Source organism: Aedes albopictus, chromosome 3 (assembly GCF_035046485.1).
Source record: "Aedes albopictus strain Foshan chromosome 3, AalbF5, whole genome shotgun sequence".
NCBI classification, from domain to species: domain Eukaryota; kingdom Metazoa; phylum Arthropoda; class Insecta; order Diptera; family Culicidae; genus Aedes; species Aedes albopictus.
Window position 1 is genome coordinate 168,725,319 of NC_085138.1, and position 20,447 is coordinate 168,745,765.

The following is a 20,447-nucleotide window of genomic DNA, read 5'->3' on the forward strand; positions in this document are numbered from 1 at the left end:
CAGTGAGTGATAGCGGCTCTAAGGGGGAACCAACAGAAATGACTACCAAATTCATGAGCAACAACAACAACAATGTGATCGAGATTGGAGAGGCAGAGGGAACGAGATCGCCACTACGAGGAGCTGGTGTACCCACCAGCAAGCAGAACGCAGGAGGTTGAACAGGAGGAGCACGAGCCGGCGCAGCATTGGCCGAGGAAGCGCAGATGACCGGCACGGACCTCATGCGGGTGCTGGCTGTACCGCAACAGGAGCGGACTGCCAAAGATATTGACAGTTGCCGAACAGCTGGACGAGCTGATCGGCTACACGATCGTGCCGACTACCATTAACAAAAACCTGAAACAGGGAGTGCTAAAGCACCGCAAATCGCTGGCACTGGCCAAGAAGGAGTATGATCTCCTGATCGAAGAGCGGAATGCGGAATCATGCAGCTCGCCGGAGCCGTAGCGGAGAGGTCAAACCGCCTTACGGCTCGAGGACCTGTCGAGGAGACGTGGCCTAAGAAACGTCCGGCAGAGTCGGGCGGAAAGCCGAAAAGGAAGAAAGGGACGGCCTGTGCTAGCAACCAGGCTCCCAAGTCAGTTGCGAAACGCGCAAGGGGCAGAAAAAACAAGCCCCAGGAGGTCAAACCTAAAAGAAACGGGGCCAACCGGACCAAGGGAAGGAGAACACTTGGATTATGGGCGGAATGAAAAAGAAGTCGAGAAAAGTGAAACTAGCCCGCAAGTACGAACGGAGCGATGCGCTGGTCTTTAAAACTGAGGCGCATACATACGCCGAGGTTCTGAGGGCCATGCGTGGCGAAAATCGTCTCTCACCGCTGGGAGCGCCGATGTAAAAAGCATCCGGGGCACCAGGACTGGATAGATGTTGCTAGTGCCAGAGGCGGCCAAGAAAGGCATCTGCTACAAGGCACTAGCTGAAGAGGCGAAAGTGCAGGTAAGATTCCAAACGGCGGAGGCGACTCTCCAGTGTAAGAACCTGGACGAGATCACCGACGCAGAAGAGCTCGCAGCTGCAATAGCAGTTCAAGGTAGATGCACCAAGTTCATCGATCCGCCTGCGTAAGGGCTCGGCAGGCACGCAGTTAGCCATGAGCAAGCTCCCGTAGGGGAGGTAAACAAGGCGATTGCAGTCGGCAAGATCAAGGTAAGCTGGTCGGGTGGCGGCTCAGCTTGAACGCGCCGCCAGTGGCGTGTTTCAATGTGCTTCAAGCAAGGACACAAGTCGTGGGCGTGTAAAGAACCCAAGGGATCAAGCTCTGCAGAAAGTGCGGAGTGGAGAGCCCTATCGCCAGGGAGTGAAATTCGGTTACAAAATGTCTTATTTGCATGGCAAACAAGGGTCACATGACAGGCGGTCCTAAATGTCCAGTCACGCGAGGAGGTCGAACCAACCGACGATAATGAAGGTTACACAACTTAAACTGTAGCCGCACTACAGTTGCTATTGCAGTCAGTCTCGGAGTCAAATACAGACACCACCCTACTATCGGATCCCTCCCGAAAATGGGAACTGGATAGCCAAGCTGGCGGACGTTTTCCGGACCAGGAAATAATTTCCACGTCGCACGAGTCCTTCGTAATAGCAAAGCGAAGATCAACGGGATGTACTACTGCAGCTGTTGTGCCTCTCCCAGGTGGCAGATAGAGTGGTTATCGTCTATGCTGGATTCGCTATCAAGCGCACTAGTGGGATTGAGTCCCGTAGTCATCGGTGCAGACTTCGACTCAGGGTGGAACATGGAGGGAGACGCCCACAGCCGACGGCCATCGACCATCATCGGGGATAAGTCGGCATTTGTGGAGCGATTGCTCATGAAGGGTAACACAGACGATCTATCCAGCGATGAACTAGTCGGAACCCCAAGCCGTGCATGTGACGCCGCAATGCCAAGGTGATCCCTTCCCAGAAATGGACGCAAACCGGTATACTGATGGTGTCCAGAAATAGCAGATCTCCACGCATCCTGCCTAAGAGCTAGAATGAGAACTCAAAGTGGTCGTACCGATGATGGTGGAATGGAACGAAGTGAGGCCTCCAGGACGGCTAAACCGACACTGAACAAAGAGATTAAGACACGTAAGCGGGCGTGCTTCAATAATCTCTGCCAGGCAGTTAACACGACCCCTTGTGATGATGCTTACAGAGTAGTCATGGCCAAAACAAAGAGCGCGTCATCACCCTCAGAACGCTCCCCTGAGATGCTGCAGAAGATCGTAGAAACGCTGTTCCCGCTCCACGATACAAGACCATGGACCCCCGTTCCCTACGGCCAAACCGGCCAAAGCGAGGTCACCCGGTAAAAAAAAGACAAGCTCATCGCCATAGCGAAGTTGCTTAAGTTGAACAAAACTCCGGGTCTCGATGGTATCCCGACAGTAGCCATCAACACGGACATCGGGTCTAGCCCTGACTTGTTCGGAATCGCTATAAAGATGTTCCTAGACAGAAACCAATTTCCGAAGAAGTGGAAAAGGCAAAGATTGGTTCTACTGCCATACCTGGGAAGCCACCTAGCGATATGTCGGCATACATACCTATCTGCCTTCTGGACACAGTCGGAAAACTGTTGGAATGCATCATTCTGTCGAGGCTGCTGGGATATACCGAGAAACCCGATGACTCTGGCCTCTCGGATAACCAGTTCGGCTTACGGGCCGATCGACAGTGGACGCTATTAGGACTGTGACCAAAACCACCAAGATAGCGCTCCAAAAGAAGCGAACAGGAATCGGCTATTGCGCGGTCGTCACGCTGGACGTTAAGAATGCGTTCAACAGCTGGGCCGCCATCGAGTGCGCAATACACCACCTAGGAGTCCCGGTTAGACTATGCCGGGTACTGGAGAGCTACTTCCAGAATAGGGTGTTAATCTACGACACCGAATAAGGCGAGAGGAGCTACAACATCACCGCAGGGGTACCTCAGGGGTTCATCCTGGGCCCGGTACTATGGAACGCGGCGTATGATGGCGTATTGCGCAGCGTATGAGGGCGTAAAGATGGTCGGCTTCGCCGATGATATTACCCTCGTGGTATACGGCGCGTCGATAGAGGAAGTGCAGACTGCGACGAGGCTGCGAAGTGTGGTAACCGAAAATCAAAAACATTTTTTTTTTTTCAAAATCCACTTTGAATCCCAACAGCATCCGTATGCCGCAAAAGTAGTTACAAGACTGAAGCATTATTTCCATTCAACCGTCTCCTCTTCGTTCAAGATTTTCCATCTCACTCACACTCATGCAACCAAGTCTTCCACGCAAGCTAAGTCGCGCGCCAATTTAATGCCTCCTTTTCCATTCTTCCATCCACCGTTCATGACAATGCATGGCATACGCGCATGTGTGCAGCTTTCCATTCTCGTTTGCACCAACACAATCATACGCTTCCACTGAAGGACGTCGAGTGTGAGCTTTCGGTAGCACAAACGTCAAAAGGAAAGCTCGTCAAGAATATGCACGGAGAGAAGTGATTGGCTCATTTTTTATAGTTTTTATTGTACTCACTTTATCCACCACATTCGTCCCCTTCTCTACTCTCCAACTTGATAAACAATTCCAATTCAAATAGAATACAATCCAAACGAACAATCCCATTTGAATTGTTTGAATCCCAATCCAAATCCAACAAAAACTTATTCCAAATCCAATCAAAATCCAACTCAAATCCAATACTCATCCAATCCAAATCCATTTCAAATCCAATCAAAATCCACTCGAAATCCGATCCCAATCCAATAGAAATCCAAAATCAAATCCAAATCCACTCCAAATCTAATCCAAATCCAATCCAAATCCAATCCAAAACCAATCCAAATCCAATCCAAATCCAATCCAAATCCAATCCAAATCCAATCCTAATCCAATCCAAATCCAATCCAAATCCAATCCAAATCCAATCCAAATCCAATCCAAATCCAATCCAAATCCAATCCAAATCCAATCCAAATCCAATCCAAATCCAATCCAAATCCAATCCAAATCCAATCCAAATCCAATCCAAATCCAATCCAAATCCAATCTAAATCCAATCCAAATCCAATCCAAATCCTATTCAAATCCAATCTAAATCCAATGCGAAATTCAATTCAAATCCAATTGAAATCCAATCCAAATCCAATCCAAATCCAATCCAAACCCAATCCAAATCCAATCCAACTCTAATTCAAATCCAATCCAAATCCAATCCAATTATAATCAAAATCCACTCGAAATCGAATTCCAATCCAATAGAAATCCAAATCAAATCCAAATCCCATCCAATCCAAATTCAATCCAAATCCAATCCAAACCCAATCCAAATCGAATCGAAATCCAATCTAAATCCAATCCAAATCCAATCCAAATCCAGCTTGACCTTCCGCAAGCATTTTTGACGAAGCTTGATCTTTCGCAAGCAAATTTTTGATTCAGCTTGACCTTTCGCAAGCGTTTTTTTTTTCATTTAGCTTGACCTTTCGCAAGCATTTTTTTTTGTACGAAGCTTGATCTTCCGCAAGCAAATTTTCAATCAGCTTGATCTTTCGCAAGCATTTTTTTCTCCAATTGCAACACAATAACTATAATTACTATTCAGGAGCATTTGCTGCGCCATTGTGGTAACCGAAAATCAAAAACATTTTTTTTTCAAAATCCACTTTGAATCCCAACAGCATCCGTATGCCGCAAAAGTTGCATGAGTGTGAGTGAGATGGAAAATCTTGAACGAAGAGGAGACGGTTGAATGGAAATAATGCTTCAGTCTTGTAACTACTTTTGCGGCATACGGATGCTGTTGGGATTCAAAGTGGATTTTGAAAAAAAAAAAATGTTTTTGATTTTCGGTTACCACAATGGCGCAGCAAATGCTCCTGAATAGTAAGTATAGTTATTGTGATGCAATTGGAGAAAAAAATGCTTGCGAAAGATCAAGCTGATTGAAAATTTGCTTGCGGAAGATCAAGCTTCGTGCAAAAAAAAAAAATGCTTGCGAAAGTTCAAGCACCATGGGAAAAAAATGATTGCGAAAGGTCAAGCTGATTGAAAATTTGCTTGCGGAAGATCAAGCTTCGTACAAAAAAAAAATGCTTGCGAAAGGTCAAGCTAAATGGAAAAAAAACGCTTGCGAAAGGTCAAGCTGAATCAAAAATTTGCTTGCGAAAGATCAAGCTTCGTCAAAAATGCTTGCGGAAGGTCAAGCTGGATTTGGATTGGATTTGGATTTGGATTGGATTTCGATTCGATTTGGATTGGGTTTGGATTGGATTTGGATTGGATTTGGATTGGATTTGGATTGGATTTGGATTGGATGGGATTTTGAAAAAAAAAATGTTTTTGATTTTCGGTTACCACACGAAGCATGTGCTCTTTGAATGCTCACGCTTCGTGAAGTAAAGGACGAGTATGCAGGAGATGTGCTGTAGAGATATCACTCCGGGCAACATTGTTGAAAAGAGGTGTACTGGAGCGGACAAGTTGGATTTCATTACTTCCAGAAGACAACTTAAGGCGATAGATGGTGGATCGCTTACTAATTTAGAGTACTCATGTACAGCCCTTCACGAAGTTATTCCTAACAGGCGTACGGCAATGGTATGGAAGATAGAAATTGAGTTTTAGTGGGTCGAAACCCACATAACTTGAGGAGCCACCTCTTGAGTATCTGATCAGTAGATTTTCCCATTCTATAAAAATACAGATGATTGCATACTTGTAGTAGTTTTACGGTGTGGGGCTTTGCTTCAATTTAAAAAAGTGATGCCAATTTGTAAAAATTGAAGATCAGATTTAGATTCCGCTATAATTGATCTACCGAGAATAAACAGCTATTTCGGAGACGAACCAGCCTCGGGCTGAAAGTCTCGTTGATAAAGATAAAAAAAAAAAAATAAACAGCTATTTATTGTAAAGGTAGCCAACTAGCAGCTGTAGCTGTTTATCCAAAACATTGCACCAGGGAACACTTATTTCCTGTGCAAAACCAAGTTCAACCATGGATTTCCTGTTTGGCAACTACTCTTGCATGAAGTACAACTCACGTAACCATATGTTTGTAACTGATAAAGTTACTCTCTAATATTCCAAATTGAAACAAAAGCTTTGAGAACGGCTGCAACATATTCGACCTTTGCTCTTTCTCGTCGATATAGCGATAGACGGGGACCAGTTACCAGGGAAGCTTATCGACATTTATCATTCTGGAGCTCGTCAAAGTTGAACCCCGAGCAAGAGCAAGTGTGAGACAGAGCGACAGAGGCCGCACGAGAAGTTGAAAATTGCATTTCCACTCTAGATGTGATTTGGTGTGCGTCGTACATCGCACGCTTCTAGCAATCGAATCATTGGGAATCCGATAACAGCCATCGTTCTCCCTGGAGTCTGTCGGGTGCCTGGTGCTAGTTATCCTATCTGTATTCATCGTATGCCATGGCATTTCCAATGATGTTGATTTCCCTAGATGATTGCCTACGATATGGCAGTACAACAGCCGAGCTAGCACATCAAAAGCGCAAACGGAACCAATTTCACCGCTAATGATTAGTATTCGAGTCACACGGTCGAGTCCTATACGATTGGCCATGTTTTATTTCCAAGCTCATTATCTGACCTGTGTCCTACTTATGCAAGTGTTACCGGCTCGTTACTTGTCAGAGGTGGTAAATTTGGAAAATTCTGAGCTGTGCTGTTGGCCAACCGGGCGGTCGGTGTGGGGGTCACATGAATTATTCAGCAGCCAGAAAGTACGCGAATTTATACGGCTTGTACTGAGTTACATGTCATGATGCAATGTTGTGGGGACCTCATCGGTAGACGTGGCAGGTGCCGCCACCACGTCCACAATAAATCATGGCCAGTGGAATGAAATTAAAAGACGCTTTCCCAGCGAGCTTCCTACATATAATAAACTTGAGTAATCACCGTGCAATATCTAATAATTGGGTTGCATTGGCTTTTCTCGGTGACAGGTTGTATTAAAACAGCGTTTTATACGTTACGCGTTTCAGCCTACTATTCTTCAGCCTTCCTCAGACGCCTACAATACATTTATTAGACAGTTACAATTTTCGTCAAATTCTTACAAAAAAAGGGGGGACACTTACAACATGCTGAATGCGACCTTACAGCTTGGTCTGTCACTATTAACTAATTTTATCTTACTATACTACCAGGGGAACATCCTACTCAGCATGCACTTCGTTCGTTTCGTTATCGGTACTGTTCGTGTTTTGCGCCGTTCGTGTCTGCGTTCGTGTTCGTGGTTCCTCACGAAGCCGAGCCAATAGTCCGTTGTACGTGGAGTTGAAATTGCCGCATTCTCGTTGGAGGTTCACTGTTTGCTGATCGCCTTGCTTTTTTATATGAAATACCTCCGCGATCATCCTTACCTCCGGGTGTTCGATGCGCTCCAGTACTGTCGTTTTCTCGAAGTTGAACACGTGGCCCTCTTCGATGGTGTGTACCGCCAAACCCGATTTTGGATTTCGGTTTTTGCAGTCGTTGCGGTGTTCCGCCATCCGTACCTCCAGCATGCGTTTCGTCTGTCCTATGTACACTTTTCCATCGTCGGTTCCACATGGTATCGAGTACACTACCTTCGTCTGCTTCCCTGGTGGTATCGGGTCCTTCATTTGGCTAAACACCATGTGTTTAATTTTGTTCCGTGGTCGGGAGGCTAGGATTATGTTGTTCCGTTGTAGGGTTTTCCTAAGTTTTTCACTCAAACTTGGTATGTAGGGAGCTGAGAGAGGCGAGGTAGAGGCGGGTAGAGGCGAAGAACAAACCAAGGACAAAATAATAACAAATTTTGCAATGATAACTCATTTTACCATTCTTATGTTATTCACAAATAACACTAAATAACACGCCAAGAACAAAAAGTGTTATGATTGTAAAATTTGTTATTTTTGAGTTATTATTCAATAACAAAAAAATACTTAATAATAACAAAATATGCAATCAGGACTAAATTAGTTCTTCTCCAAATAAAATATAGACAATAATAGAATAGCATCCCAATGACAAATTATGCAATCATAACATATTTTGTTCTTAATGAGTTATTTTATCGGTGAATTCAATATTATAATCCTTATATGATGTAGTTATAATAAAATATGTGAACAATGAAATTTGTGGTACTCCTAAATACTTAGGGAAACATTCATAAACTACGTCACGCTTTTAGGAAGGAGGGTTTAGCGAGACTTGACAATATATACAAAATCATAAGAGGTTGAAAATGTCAAATTCAACATTATTTGAATTTTGAGACTGTGGTATGAAAATTGAAGATGATTTGTAAGACGTGTTCAAACACATCCCTTTCGTTTCGAACCATTTCGAAATTTTATCCACAAATTTACACTTTAGTGTTATATGTGAGCGTAATAACTTTCGGTTTGGAAAAGATACATTTTTATTTAACTATTGATAACTTTGTGTTTTCAGCTATTTTATTTATTTATGATTTTTTCAAAAATCATCGATCAGTCAACTTGAGTTTGTACTTTACACTTGGATATATAATGTACTGTTCGATCGCTAAATTTTACACACATATTCATACACTGCTGAATAGAATCGTTAATTGTCATTACTTTGAAAATATCTGTCATAACATACGAATAAACATTAATGAACAGTTTTTTGCAACGCAGCTGTTGACCAACAATGTAAGTGGAATTATTAGCATCGCATAAAATTTCTATTATATTATAAAAATGATCGTTCATGTAGATCCACGAGTCATCGTACTTGAAGTCTTGGCTTGATTTTCTAGTACCCAAGCATAATCCCTTAATATATAGTTTACTGTGAGCGGTGAATGATCTTGCATCTACGTCGTCATCGAATATGAAGGTATCATTTAGAACATATAACATTTTGGGATCGAATTGGACCTGGGTGTTTGATTTCGACCACATGGAGTTAACCCATTTTCGAACAACTGAATTGACACCAATGGTAGTCCTATGGCACAGCTTGTTCATATAGTATTTTCGTTCGATTTGAAGTAGTGGCTTATTGGTTCCCGTTCGAAAACCTTGGAGCATCCCATTTCCTAAAAAAAATCAAAAATACTAATGTCATATATTGTCCAAAATTTACAGCGTTTTATGTACATACCTGCTTCGTACGGAAATAACGAAAAATTGTAAAGCGCTCCGTAATCTCGAACAGCTTCACTTAAATGTCCTAGCAAATGAACATTGTAGGACATGTTGTCTTTGCCGTACAGTTTTTCGAATTGTTGTAAAAACGCGTTCAGTTTCGTTTCACAAGAGGATATCACCTGGTCATTCATCTTTGGATCTAGGAGTTGGTAAATGGATGATGCCAGTAGCATTACATGGTTTATGTAGTGTTGAGGCAGGATTTCAGTCAGCACCGGATACAGGTAATAGAGAAGCATAGGTTCCCACTCATTCGCTTTGTATTTTTTGTACTCCTTCAGTTGTCGCGGTTTCCTTGGAAAAACTGACGGTGGACGGAAGCCCAATACTCTTTGCTCAATCTCCATCAAGCGATTGCCAATATAGAAGGGTTGTCTATGATTCTCACTTTCGGTCCACAAGCTCCACAGCTGTTTTACAACGCCAAGTAAAACTGAATGCATGTAATCAGGCGGAAAGCATCCAATAACATCGAAGTTCGGTAAAAACGTAAACACGGTTTTTCCCATGACTCCTAACTCCTCCTTGCCTGACGCGGATACTTTGTCCATCAATTGCCTAGTCAGTTTATCTTCTCTTTTTGGAACGTGTTTCAGAAACGGATAACATCTTGAATTGTTTGAAGCTTTAACTTCTCCGGGGTGTAGGCAATAGGTGCAGCCATATGATCCATTGAATTGTTTCATGTTCTGAACTTTACACCTCGCTACCGAGTCCAGATTGACTTGCAGCAATGCCACGGTATACACTTTAGAACCAATAGTTATTCCATCGTGCTTTAATCGTTGAAGTTCTATGCAAAAGTACTTGAACAATAAATTGGTGTTTGGTTCACCATTGGAAAGCCACAAACCGCCAAGAATTAGATTGTGTTTCGAAAACCGTAAATATGGAGGAAGATTGTTCAACGTCACAAACAATGGATATAGTGGTTTTTGCGTTGTGCATCGGAAAGTGGCTGCGCCGTCAGTATTGGCACTCAAGGTCAGGCATGGTCGTGATTCCTCCTGAAGAATTTTCCTGGCATACCTGCCGCGCATCACATCAGAAATGTTATGCTCGTCGATATAACGCTGGTGTTCTTCAATTTTGGATTCATATTCAATCACAAGTTGTTGTATTTGAGATTCGACGGGAATTGAAATGAAGAAGTCTGTCTCCTTAGATTCGCAGATAGAGCATCCAACATTTGATTCCGGTGGCGCTGGGCCGTAATCAAACTGGCATTTACTGCAGTAGTATATTCGAGATGAGTTATAAGGATCGGACTCAAAATGTGAAATGAATGATGAAAAACTCTCTGGAAGTACTTTGACGCCAGAAATAGTGTTAAGCAATTTCAGCAAATCTTCTACAGCAGTTTGTGTTAGGCCGTGTCGTACGTAATAGTTCATAACCATTAACAGAACATCGTCAACTATCAAGCCGGCCCCAACAGTAAACTGCTTTTTGTTGAGTATGGAGAACAGCTGGAAAAGGAAAAAAAGAAAAGTGTTTATCAATTCTTAATTAATTATAAAAGTACTCACTTTCGGCAAATTCTCTGGTCCATTAATCAAAACGCTATTATGTTGTTCTTCCAAAGATTCGTTTTCTGAATCACTCACATCCGAAACAGTTGAAACATTTTCACGATCGTGCGGAACATTTTGCATGGTTGATTCATCTTGTACAGAATTAACATAATTCATCTCGTTTTCATTCTCAGGACAAATCCATGATCCGGAAGCACTTTCAATGGCATTTCTTTTTGTCTAAAAGTAAATAGGAAATTCACAGGAAAACCATTAAGAGTATTTACTTCAACTCCTGCGCTTCAAAGTAACCGTATTTCGGTTTTTTAATATACATACCTTTTTGTTGTATTTTTGGCCATAGTATCCGGCCGACAAATATAAATGACGTCGCCTTCGCGTATTCATATTGTTTAATGTAGCTCGAACTTAATGTTTTCCAGCAGACCACACAAAGAGTAAATAAATTACGAATGATTCAACAAGTCCGAAATGCAACCAAAGAGTAAAGTCACCAGCAACTGCCGTCTTGCAGTGCACACAGTTTTGAAGTTTAAGCCGTGCCGTGTTTACTAAAAATTAACTCGATTCCATAGCCGCCTAGATAACAAAGCATGGCTCAAATGTCAGTAGAGTGGCATATGGACCTACGCACGTATTCAACCGTTTGACTTTTGAGCGGTGCCATTTTATCTAGGTGGCCATAAAAAAGAGTTCATTATCTGTAAACACGGCACCACTCAAACGTCAAATTAGTGAACACGCGCATCGGTCCATTGCATTTGATTTTTGTTGCCAAACGTACTTATGAAAGTGGCCTATTCGTTTTTTTGTTTGCAATAAAAACCAGTTATCTGCAACGTTATCTGTAAATTAAATTTGATGTGGATTCTCGTTGATAAATTTAGGATTATGAAGATAAGGAGTTGCAAACTAATTCGTTAAGGGGCTGTCCATTAATTACGTAAGGGCATTTTAGCGATTTTTCGACACCCCCTCCCCCCCTTGTAAGATTTTTTGTATGAGAACCCAAAAATTTTTGTATGGCGCGTAAGATTTTCCAAACCTTCCCTCCCCCCATAAACCCTTACGTAATTAATGGACAGCCCCTAAATTAATCTAGTTTGATTAATAAAGTGAAACAAGAATATGTATATTTGATTTATAGATTGCAAAAATCAGATTGTATTCATCTTAGGGACTTCTGCATGAATTTATGCTGGGCTGCTTACTCTCACCGAAAATTTGACGTTTGAGCGGAGTAGTACCGCTCAAACGTCAAAGTTTTCGGTGAGAGTAGACAGGCCAGCGTACATTCGTTTCAGAAGTCCATTGTTTACATTTTAGAGTTGTGTCCTGTTCCAGGTCCTGTTCAATTGTTGGTCTTGATTTCACTCAGTGGCGTGGTTGTTTTGCCGGCGGTTGCAATTTTTTGAGAATTTCATTTTTAAAACTGTTTTTGATAAAAATGGGCCGTCCAAAGAAATCCCAATCACAAAAGAATGCGGCGAAGAAGGCGAATGCTGCCAATATGGAGCTATTGGAAAAAATGGTAGGATTTTACATTAATTGAATGATTCTAAATTATAACCTCAATTTCATTGCAGTTGCAGGAACAATCTGCACCGGAAAATAAACGTATGCGCATCGGCCGGGCAGGCGAAACCCTCAAGGCACAAGTGGATGCCAGTAAACATCGAGCGCCTGGATCGAAAGGCGAAGGCTGTGCCGTTCCATCAACATCTGGTGTGAAACCAAAACATGCGAAGCAGCTTCAGGCGGAACATTCCGGATCTGAAAATAAACGTCCGTGTGGTGGTCGGAAAGATCAAGGCCTAAAGTTACCGGAGAAACTAAATAAAAATCAAGCCGCTGGATCGAGAAATGAAGGCAGTGCTGTGCCGTCAACATCAGGTGCCCCACCGAAACATCCGGAACGAATTACAGCCAGCTCCGTCTTGACTGTCACTTCACGCAACGTCGATACCTTACCCACGGATACTATTGGAATTAATTCGAAAAAAATTGTCGCTCCATCTAAGGTTCCCGAATGCGTATCACCGCATGCAGTGATCCCTCCGGTGGTCGAATGTGGATTGATCGACCAATATTCAGCTGGACCATCGACTTTTCCATCTGCATGTGGCACCAACCCCTACGTTTTGGAACCGTCTGTTGCGGATTCTTCGTTGGACGAGGATAATATGGCATCCAGTGATGAATGTGATTTCGAGGGATTCGAAGAGGTTTCGCCGGCGACCAACATCGAAAAGCAAATCAGACAGCTACAGGAAATCATCCAGGAAAAAGATTCAAAAATCGAATTGCTTCAAACCGAGAACGTCAGGCTACGATCGTTGAATATGCTTCTTCAGGAGACCATAGTACGTAGGGATGAAGACAAGTCTTTCACGGAATGCGACGGGTATCCAACTGCCGAGTGGTTGTTGTCTGTATCGCAGAACTCAGAAGACAGCGACTACCTGTTTGTGAAAGAGATGCTCCTTCGCTTGTTCCCAGAAGGAGTCGGAAACGCTACAGCTACAGGTAGGACCTCTAACAATCCGAAGGGAAGGAATAAGGAAGCAGTGAACCAAGACCCTGGCAGCCAACTAACCACCAAACTTGATCCGAACAAGCTGAAGTACATGAAAGGTATACCATATATGCTATTTTTGCGTAAAATGGATTTTTATTAATTACTTTATTGTTTCCTTAGATCGTCTTTTTGAAAGGCGCCGCATTCTTCAGGATCCAGTAGGAATCGCGATGGAAAAGGCCAGGAAGATCAACAAGCACATTGCACATGCAATTGCTAACAACCCGCAACTGCGCAAACAGCCGACACAACAATAATCGTTGTTGCGAATCATTTATCTATATTATTTTAACTTGTTTCATTCAAAAGTTATTTTAAACACGTGCGTTTTTGGTACCAAAAGTATGAATTGTCTCATTGGTTTTCGCGCAGAATAAACTCAATTCATTTTAAATAGTATTTCTTTATTTACAATCGAAAAATACCTAAGGATATTTTTTGTTATTCTGCAGACATTTAAGGGTAATATCTAAAACTACCATTATTTTGGTATTCGCTTTACAAGGATAAAATTTATCTTTGCCCTGATCTTTAGAAGAAAAACTTATTTTGATCTTATTTTGTTCTCAATAACTAAGTAATAACTAATTGAGTTGTTCAGCATTTACAAATATTTTGTCCTTGGTTTGTTATTATAAGGATGAAATAAGTTATTATTTAGTTATTTTCCCGAACAAACTCAGTTATTATTTTTGTTCTTTTAGCTCTTATTCCCAACAAACCAATAACAAATTTTGCCATTCAGCTATTCAATTTTAATGGCAAAATTTGATCTTCTTTTGTTATTTTCTTCTGCCCGGGTTGTTTGGGAAGCCACGACGTAGTAATTTTGTTCTCGGCACGTTCTAACATCATGTCCAAGAATTTCATTTTCCCGCCCACTTCATGTTCTACTGTAAACTGTAGACGATCGTGGAAATTGTTGAACGTGTCTACGATCGTTTGAATGTGTTCTCTTCTCGCGACACACATGCAATCATCTACATACCGTTTATACACCCTCATTCGTATTTGTTTCGCCTCCAGGTTCTTTATGCACTCCTGTTCCAGTTTCTCCATCACTACGTTGGCGATTACTGGGGATAGTGGCGATCCCATCGGGACTCCGTACGTCTGTCCATATATCGTACCTTGGTATACGAAGAAGGTTGACTCGAGTACTACCTTTACCGTCTTCATAAAGCTTTCCTTGTCTATTTTTGTGTGGGTTTCTAGCTCGGTCCATCGTTCCTCTAGGCACATCAGAGCGTAGTCCACTGGTACATTTGTGTACAGCGATACCACGTCCAGGGAAAACAGCTCCTCTCCTTCCTCTGTCTGCACTCCTGTTATTTCGTTCGCGAAATCGAAACTGTTGCGGACGTGGAAATCCGTTTTTCCGACTACATTTCCTATTATGTCCGACAGGTATCCGGCTATGTTGTAGGTTGCCGATCCTATAGTGGAAACAACTGGTCGGAGTGGTCTGTTTTCCTTATGTACTTTCGGTAGTCCGTAGATCCGAGGTGGGTTGCAGCTCGATTCTTTCAATCTTCTTTGGGTTCGGAAGTCGATATATTCCTTTCTACGCCATTCATCGATGATACCGTTGATTTTCTTGACGATCTTGTTCGTAGGATTTGTCCGTAACTTCTTGTACGTGTTTTCGTCATCGAGAAGGGTTTTCATCTTCCCGTGGTATTCTTCCGTCTCCATGATGACCGTTTTACTGCCCTTATCCGCTCGTGTGATCACCAGATTCGGGTTTTCCTTCAGGTACTTTCGGCTTTTGATGACATCCTGTTGGATCCATTCCTCCGGATGGTGACGGGGCTGTCGATGATAGTTGATGTGGTTGATCATCGCATTGGAAACATCCGACCTTATCTCGTCCGCGTTTTCTTTGTTCTGGATACTTTTCTCAATACTTGCCACAAGCTCGATGTACGGAAGGTTTCTGTTGTTCTCCACGTTGAAATTTGGTCCCAACATGAGAGTCCGTTCCAAGTAGTCGGGAATTTCCACAGTCGTCGTGTTTTCAATCCAATTGGATTCGCCACTCATTTCTGTTATCCGGCTCGTCTTCATTCTGGACATTTTTCTCATCTCTCTCGTTCTCACTTTTTCGTAGACGACTGCTGTCTTGTCTTCCACCATCTTACGTATTCTTCGTGTATCCCTTTCGTCGAACCTTTCGTCCATCTTCCGGCTCATCGCTTGTTTTATCTTTCTTGTACTTGCCATTGTACGTTTGGTATCAGCTATCATTAAACTCAGAAGACGGATTCGGTGTTTGAACATCACTTTCTCCAGTTCTCGGCAAGATGCTTCATTGTCCATTTTGAGATTGTTCTTGGTTCTCAGACATGGCGGGACAATTTTGCACCTTCTGCAGTTAAGCAAAAACTTCATCCTGTTGTTCGACTTGGCTAGGCTGATCGACACCTTCAGAAAGCGCCAGATTGAGCGCCTGCTGTCTCCTCCATACTTTTGCTCAATTTCGTTGATTAGCAACATCTTTCTTGGCCAATTGACTTTTAATAAACTTGAGTAATCACCGTGCAATATCTAATAATTGGGTTGCATTGGCTTTTCTCGGTGACAGGTTGTATTAAAACAGCGTTTTATACGTTACGCGTTTCAGCCTACTATTCTTCAGCCTTCCTCAGACGCCTACAATACATTTATTAGACAGTTACAATTTACGTCAAATTCTTACAAAAAAAGGGGGGCGACCTTACAGCTTGGTCTGTCACTATTAACTAATTTTATCTTACTATACTACCAGGGGAACATCCTACTCAGCATGCACTTCGTTCGTTTCGTTATCGGTACTGTTCGTGTTTTGCGCCGTTCGTGTCTGCGTTCGTGTTCGTGGTTCCTCACGAAGCCGAGCCAATAGTCCGTTGTACGTGGAGTTGAAATTGCCGCATTCTCGTTGGAGGTTCACTGTTTGCTGATCGCCTTGCTTTTTTATATGAAATACCTCCGCGATCATCCTTACCTCCGGGTGTTCGATGCGCTCCAGTACTGTGATTGCATGTGTGTCGCGAGAAGAGAACACATTCAAACGATCGTAGACACGTTCAACAATTTCCACGATGGATTACTGCACGAATTTATTCTGGCCTGCTTACTCTCACACGAAATTTGACGTTTGAGCGGTGTCGGCACCTCTCAAATGTCAAATTTACTGTGAGAGTAAGCAAGCCAGCGTAAATTCGTGCAGTGGACCATCGTCTACAGTTTACAGTAGAACATGAAGTGGGCGGGAAAATGAAATTCTTGGACATGATGTTAGAACGTGCCGAGAACAAAATTACTACGTCGTGGCTTCCCAAACAACCCGACGGTAGGTATCTGGATTTCAAATCCAAAAGCCCATTTCAACACAAACAAAACACGGCGATCGCGCTCATTGACCGCGCGATCAAACTATCCTGTGGAGATAAACGTGCGGAAGCACTAAACCACGCGACACGAATCTTGCGGAAAAATCACTACCCCACATGGTTCGTAAATCGCGTACGAAAGAAACGTGTACACAAACACTACAACTGTTTGGAAGAAGCAGGTACGGCAGACCAGCCCCAAAAGTTTGTATCAGCTCCCTACATACCAAGTTTGAGTGAAAAACTTAGGAAAACCCTACAACGGAACAACATAATCCTAGCCTCCCGACCACGGAACAAAATTAAACACATGGTGTTTAGCCAAATGAAGGACCCGATACCACCAGGGAAGCAGACGAAGGTAGTGTACTCGATACCATGTGGAACCGACGATGGAAAAGTGTACATAGGACAGACGAAACGCAAGCTGGAGGTACGGATGGCGGAACACCGCAACGACTGCAGAAACCGAAATCCAAAATCGGGTTTGGCGGTACACACCATCGAAGAGGGCCACGTGTTCAACTTCGAGAAAACGACAGTACTGGAGCGCATCGAACACCCGGAGGTAAGGATGATCGCGGAGGTATTTCATATAAAAAAGTTGGAGGGGTTGTATACTAGACACGACCGCAAGTCTGACGTTGAATAACGTCCGTTTATGCATTAGTTTCGATTATTGAATGCTGTATTAACATTGATAAAGACTGTGATGTAAAATTTTGGTTTGGTTTAGTTTGATTGTAGACGGCAATTGATAGTGGAGTTTACAATTTATCATTATTTTCGATCCGATTCATTCCTTATGAACTTTGCCGTTCAATTTGAATAGGTCGTAAATTTGCTGGGATTCCTATACAGATACGACCTATTCAAATCGAACGTCAGAACTAGTGTACTAGCCCAGCACTAGGTTTTCTTGGTTCACCATTTATGGGCAGCCCAGGTACTGGTAGTCGTAACTAGTTTCTCTTTCATTAAACTATGTTGTTGCTCTCGAAATACAGTAAGTCAATTTGCAGAATAATTTCAGCGGGCCAACTGTAGTTTGCTAAACCTTTGAATTTCTTTGGATGCTAACAGGTAATTATTTTGCGAAGAAAATTGATGCAGATTTCAAATCCTCTCGCACAATTTCTCTGCTTTTGCAGGTTTATATATAGAAATTTAGAATAAGCGCGACAAGACTTGTTCCGCGTAGTAGTTGGTTTTAAAATGTTTCCATAAACGAATTTTTCAAAACCATTTAAAAAGCTTTACCTATAACAGAATTGTCTTGGTAACCGTTCATTTTATAAGAATTTAAACAGATGCAATCCTACAGATCATTCAAAAATGCAAATCATTAAGCTTTTGCTAATTGGTGGACTGAAATTACCTATATGTATTTATATAACTAAGAATTTCTAGATATGTATCATACAGTTTTCTTCTAGATTGTGTGGCAAAAATGGGCATAGAAATGTTTAATTTTTGGGAACACAACACTCATTGATATTTGGCTGGGAAATATAAAGGATGATACAACAATCTAATATATTTCCACTATTCCGCTTGCAAAATTTATGCTACGGTTTTGAGACTTTGTCGGTTTTGACATATTTGTGACCCGACGCGTCGTCTAAGAAAATTATTCGATTCACTCTTGTGAGGAACATTTTTGAAGCCCTTAGAAGGGCTGTTTAATTTTATTTGTTGTACAATAATCGTTCAATTGTTGAGGTGAAAATCGGTAGCTATGCCAACCAAATCCAGAACGGCATCGGTGGCGTTGATTCCGATGGGGGTTTGCGATGGCGATGCTGCGCAAACTCGGGGCAAAAGAAAGCCCTCGTTGTTGCCGCGCACCAGTTTAAACTGGCTGATTGCTCCACTGGCGCCGCGTACAACGATACGAAGAAGAGCGTAACAGCCGACAACCACTGCGCTCGGCTTGCCAAAGCGTACTGATGGAAAACGCAAACGGAGAAACTGGCTAGCTCTCCTTCGATGCGATCCCCACGAGGGGTCAAGAAAGAATGATGGAAGATGAGAAGAAGCAGTTTGCTTTTATACGGCACAATCGCCTGGCTTCCCCTCTCGAACGTGATTGGTTAGATGTGAGGGGAGTAAAATTCAACGATGCCATACAAATTTATCTGCATTAATTTATTATAGCGGAGTATTAAAATATACTAAAATGATTATTATTAGCCATTGCCAAATCAGTAGGTAGGCTTAGGATTACCCAATATTATAATGTTTAGTAACGGCATCGTCATGTATTTTCGACCAAAATTTCTAAAGATCACAGATATTTGAAATTCTAAAATTCTTATTGAAATTTGGCAACGCTGGTTAACAGTTTTCATTTTTCAGCAAACCTGCCATTTTCCAAAGTTGTAGAAATTTCAAGCAGATTTATGATGCGCGCATAAGTTTAGGCTTGTGTTACCGTATCTTGAATTTAGAATAGATTCTACATCAAGCGGTTAAAATATTCCCAGTTGTTGCCATGGCCATCCGCTACCGCACTGGGAAAATGCGAATGAGCCACCGCCGCGGCTGCTTCTAGATGGTTGCTGACGGTGCTCTCTAAGTAGGTTTCAAAATGTTTGCAGGAATTCGAATCAACTCTTACGTGGAATTTAGAATTATAGCCCTAATAAGGGCTATTTAATTTTGATTTCACAAAACCAAACCGCGTTGCTGCCGTGTCGTCGGCGCCCATCCGCTTCCGTACTGGGGAAATGATAAATTATTCCCCCACCGCCGCTGCTGCACGGTTGTCGTCGGTGCGTCCATCTGCTCGCCGCGGTCGACAGCGTGAGAATGTGCTGTGAGAAGAGAATGCTGAGCGAAAATGCAAACCGAGCTGTGCTCCTCCGTCTCTGATCCGGTAAACGAGCTGCCGCGCGAAGAGGCACCGACCACCGCGCTCGGCTTGTCAAAGAACACTGAAATGAAAACGCAAACGGAGCAAACTGCACAGCTCTCTGCCGATGCGTTCCCCTCGAGGTGTTGATGAAGAATGAAGGAAGAGGGGAAGAAGAAATAGCTTTTATACTGCCAGGCGCTCGACGGAAAAGTCCAAAACTGCGCTCGAACGTGATTGGCTGGATAAAACATGGGTTCACTTTTCCCAAATTTTCAATAGTTTGTTGTTGAAAATCAATAGTAACCTTAGATAGATTCAATGCGTAGATAAATTTGTGATCAATTCATGCAAAAATTTTGAAAATCCATCAAGAAATGGCCGAGTTATTAGCGGTCAAAATCTAACCACTTTTCGTTACATGCTCAAATTTTCGGTTTTCTGAAGTTACACCCCTATATGTTGCCGAAGGACGTTATTCAACGTCAAAAGCAAGGCGATCAGCAAACAGTGAACCTCCAACGAGAATGCGGCAATTTCAACTCCACGTACAACGGACTATTGGCTCGGCTTCGTGAGGAACCACGAACACGAACGCAGACACGAACGGCGCAAAACACGAACAGTACCGATAACGAAACGAACGAAGTGCATGCTGAGTAGGATGTTCCCCTGGTAGTATAGTAAGATAAAATTAGTTAATAGTGACAGGCCAAGCTGTAAGGTCGCATTCAGCATGTTGTAAGTGTCCCCCCTTTTTTTGTAAGAATTTGACGAAAATTGTAACTGTCTAATAAATGTATTGTAGGCGTCTGAGGAAGGCTGAAGAATAGTAGGCTGAAACGCGTAACGTATAAAACGCTGTTTTAATACAACCTGTCACCGAGAAAAGCCAATGCAACCCAATTATTAGAGCTTCCTACATGTCCAAAATATATTTATTTATACCCCGT

General features: G+C 42.6%; 3 protein-coding genes across 3 annotated transcripts; 1 reads left to right on the forward strand and 2 right to left on the reverse strand.

Annotated features, from left to right (window-relative positions):
- Nucleotides 1-6,917: 6,917 nt before the first annotated feature.
- LOC115257817 (uncharacterized) lies at nt 6,918-11,705 on the reverse strand. Its single transcript, XM_062860621.1, has 4 exons — nt 11,010-11,705; nt 10,686-10,910; nt 9,110-10,625; nt 6,918-9,044 (listed from the first exon to the last, which is right to left on the reverse strand). The coding sequence occupies exons 1-4, from the start codon at nt 11,076-11,078 to the stop codon at nt 8,470-8,472; spliced, it is 2,385 nt and encodes a 794-aa protein (XP_062716605.1). The 5' UTR covers nt 11,079-11,705; the 3' UTR covers nt 6,918-8,469.
- Nucleotides 11,706-11,745: 40 nt separating this feature from the next.
- Nucleotides 11,746-13,663, forward strand: LOC109408247 (uncharacterized). The gene is made up of 3 exons (XM_029856410.2): nt 11,746-12,222; nt 12,278-13,325; nt 13,390-13,663. Exons 1-3 carry the CDS (start codon nt 12,139-12,141, stop codon nt 13,524-13,526), a joined length of 1,269 nt encoding a protein of 422 aa, XP_029712270.1. The 5' UTR covers nt 11,746-12,138; the 3' UTR covers nt 13,527-13,663.
- A 496-nt stretch (nt 13,664-14,159) lies between these two features.
- Nucleotides 14,160-15,312, reverse strand: LOC134290443 (uncharacterized). The gene is made up of 2 exons (XM_062857589.1): nt 14,258-15,312; nt 14,160-14,169 (listed from the first exon to the last, which is right to left on the reverse strand). The coding sequence occupies exons 1-2, from the start codon at nt 15,310-15,312 to the stop codon at nt 14,160-14,162; spliced, it is 1,065 nt and encodes a 354-aa protein (XP_062713573.1).
- Nucleotides 15,313-20,447: the final 5,135 nt, after the last annotated feature.

What these genes read in the sequence shown, in the direction of transcription:
- LOC115257817 (XM_062860621.1), bottom strand. Translation starts at nt 11,078, where the DNA reads ATGAATACGCGAAGGCGACGTCATTTATATTTGTCGGCCGGATACTAT. An exon ending in GACCAGAGAATTTGCCGAAA is followed by an intron (nt 10,626 to 10,685) that starts GTGAGTACTTTT and finishes TTCCTTTTCCAG; the next exon opens with CTGTTCTCCATACTCAACAA. An exon ending in GTTATTTCCGTACGAAGCAG is followed by an intron (nt 9,045 to 9,109) that starts GTATGTACATAA and finishes GATTTTTTTTAG; the next exon opens with GAAATGGGATGCTCCAAGGT.
- LOC109408247 (XM_029856410.2), top strand. Translation starts at nt 12,139, where the DNA reads ATGGGCCGTCCAAAGAAATCCCAATCACAAAAGAATGCGGCGAAGAAG. An exon ending in TGGAGCTATTGGAAAAAATG is followed by an intron (nt 12,223 to 12,277) that starts GTAGGATTTTAC and finishes ATTTCATTGCAG; the next exon opens with TTGCAGGAACAATCTGCACC. An exon ending in CAAGCTGAAGTACATGAAAG is followed by an intron (nt 13,326 to 13,389) that starts GTATACCATATA and finishes TTGTTTCCTTAG; the next exon opens with ATCGTCTTTTTGAAAGGCGC.
- LOC134290443 (XM_062857589.1), bottom strand. Translation starts at nt 15,312, where the DNA reads ATGAGTGGCGAATCCAATTGGATTGAAAACACGACGACTGTGGAAATT.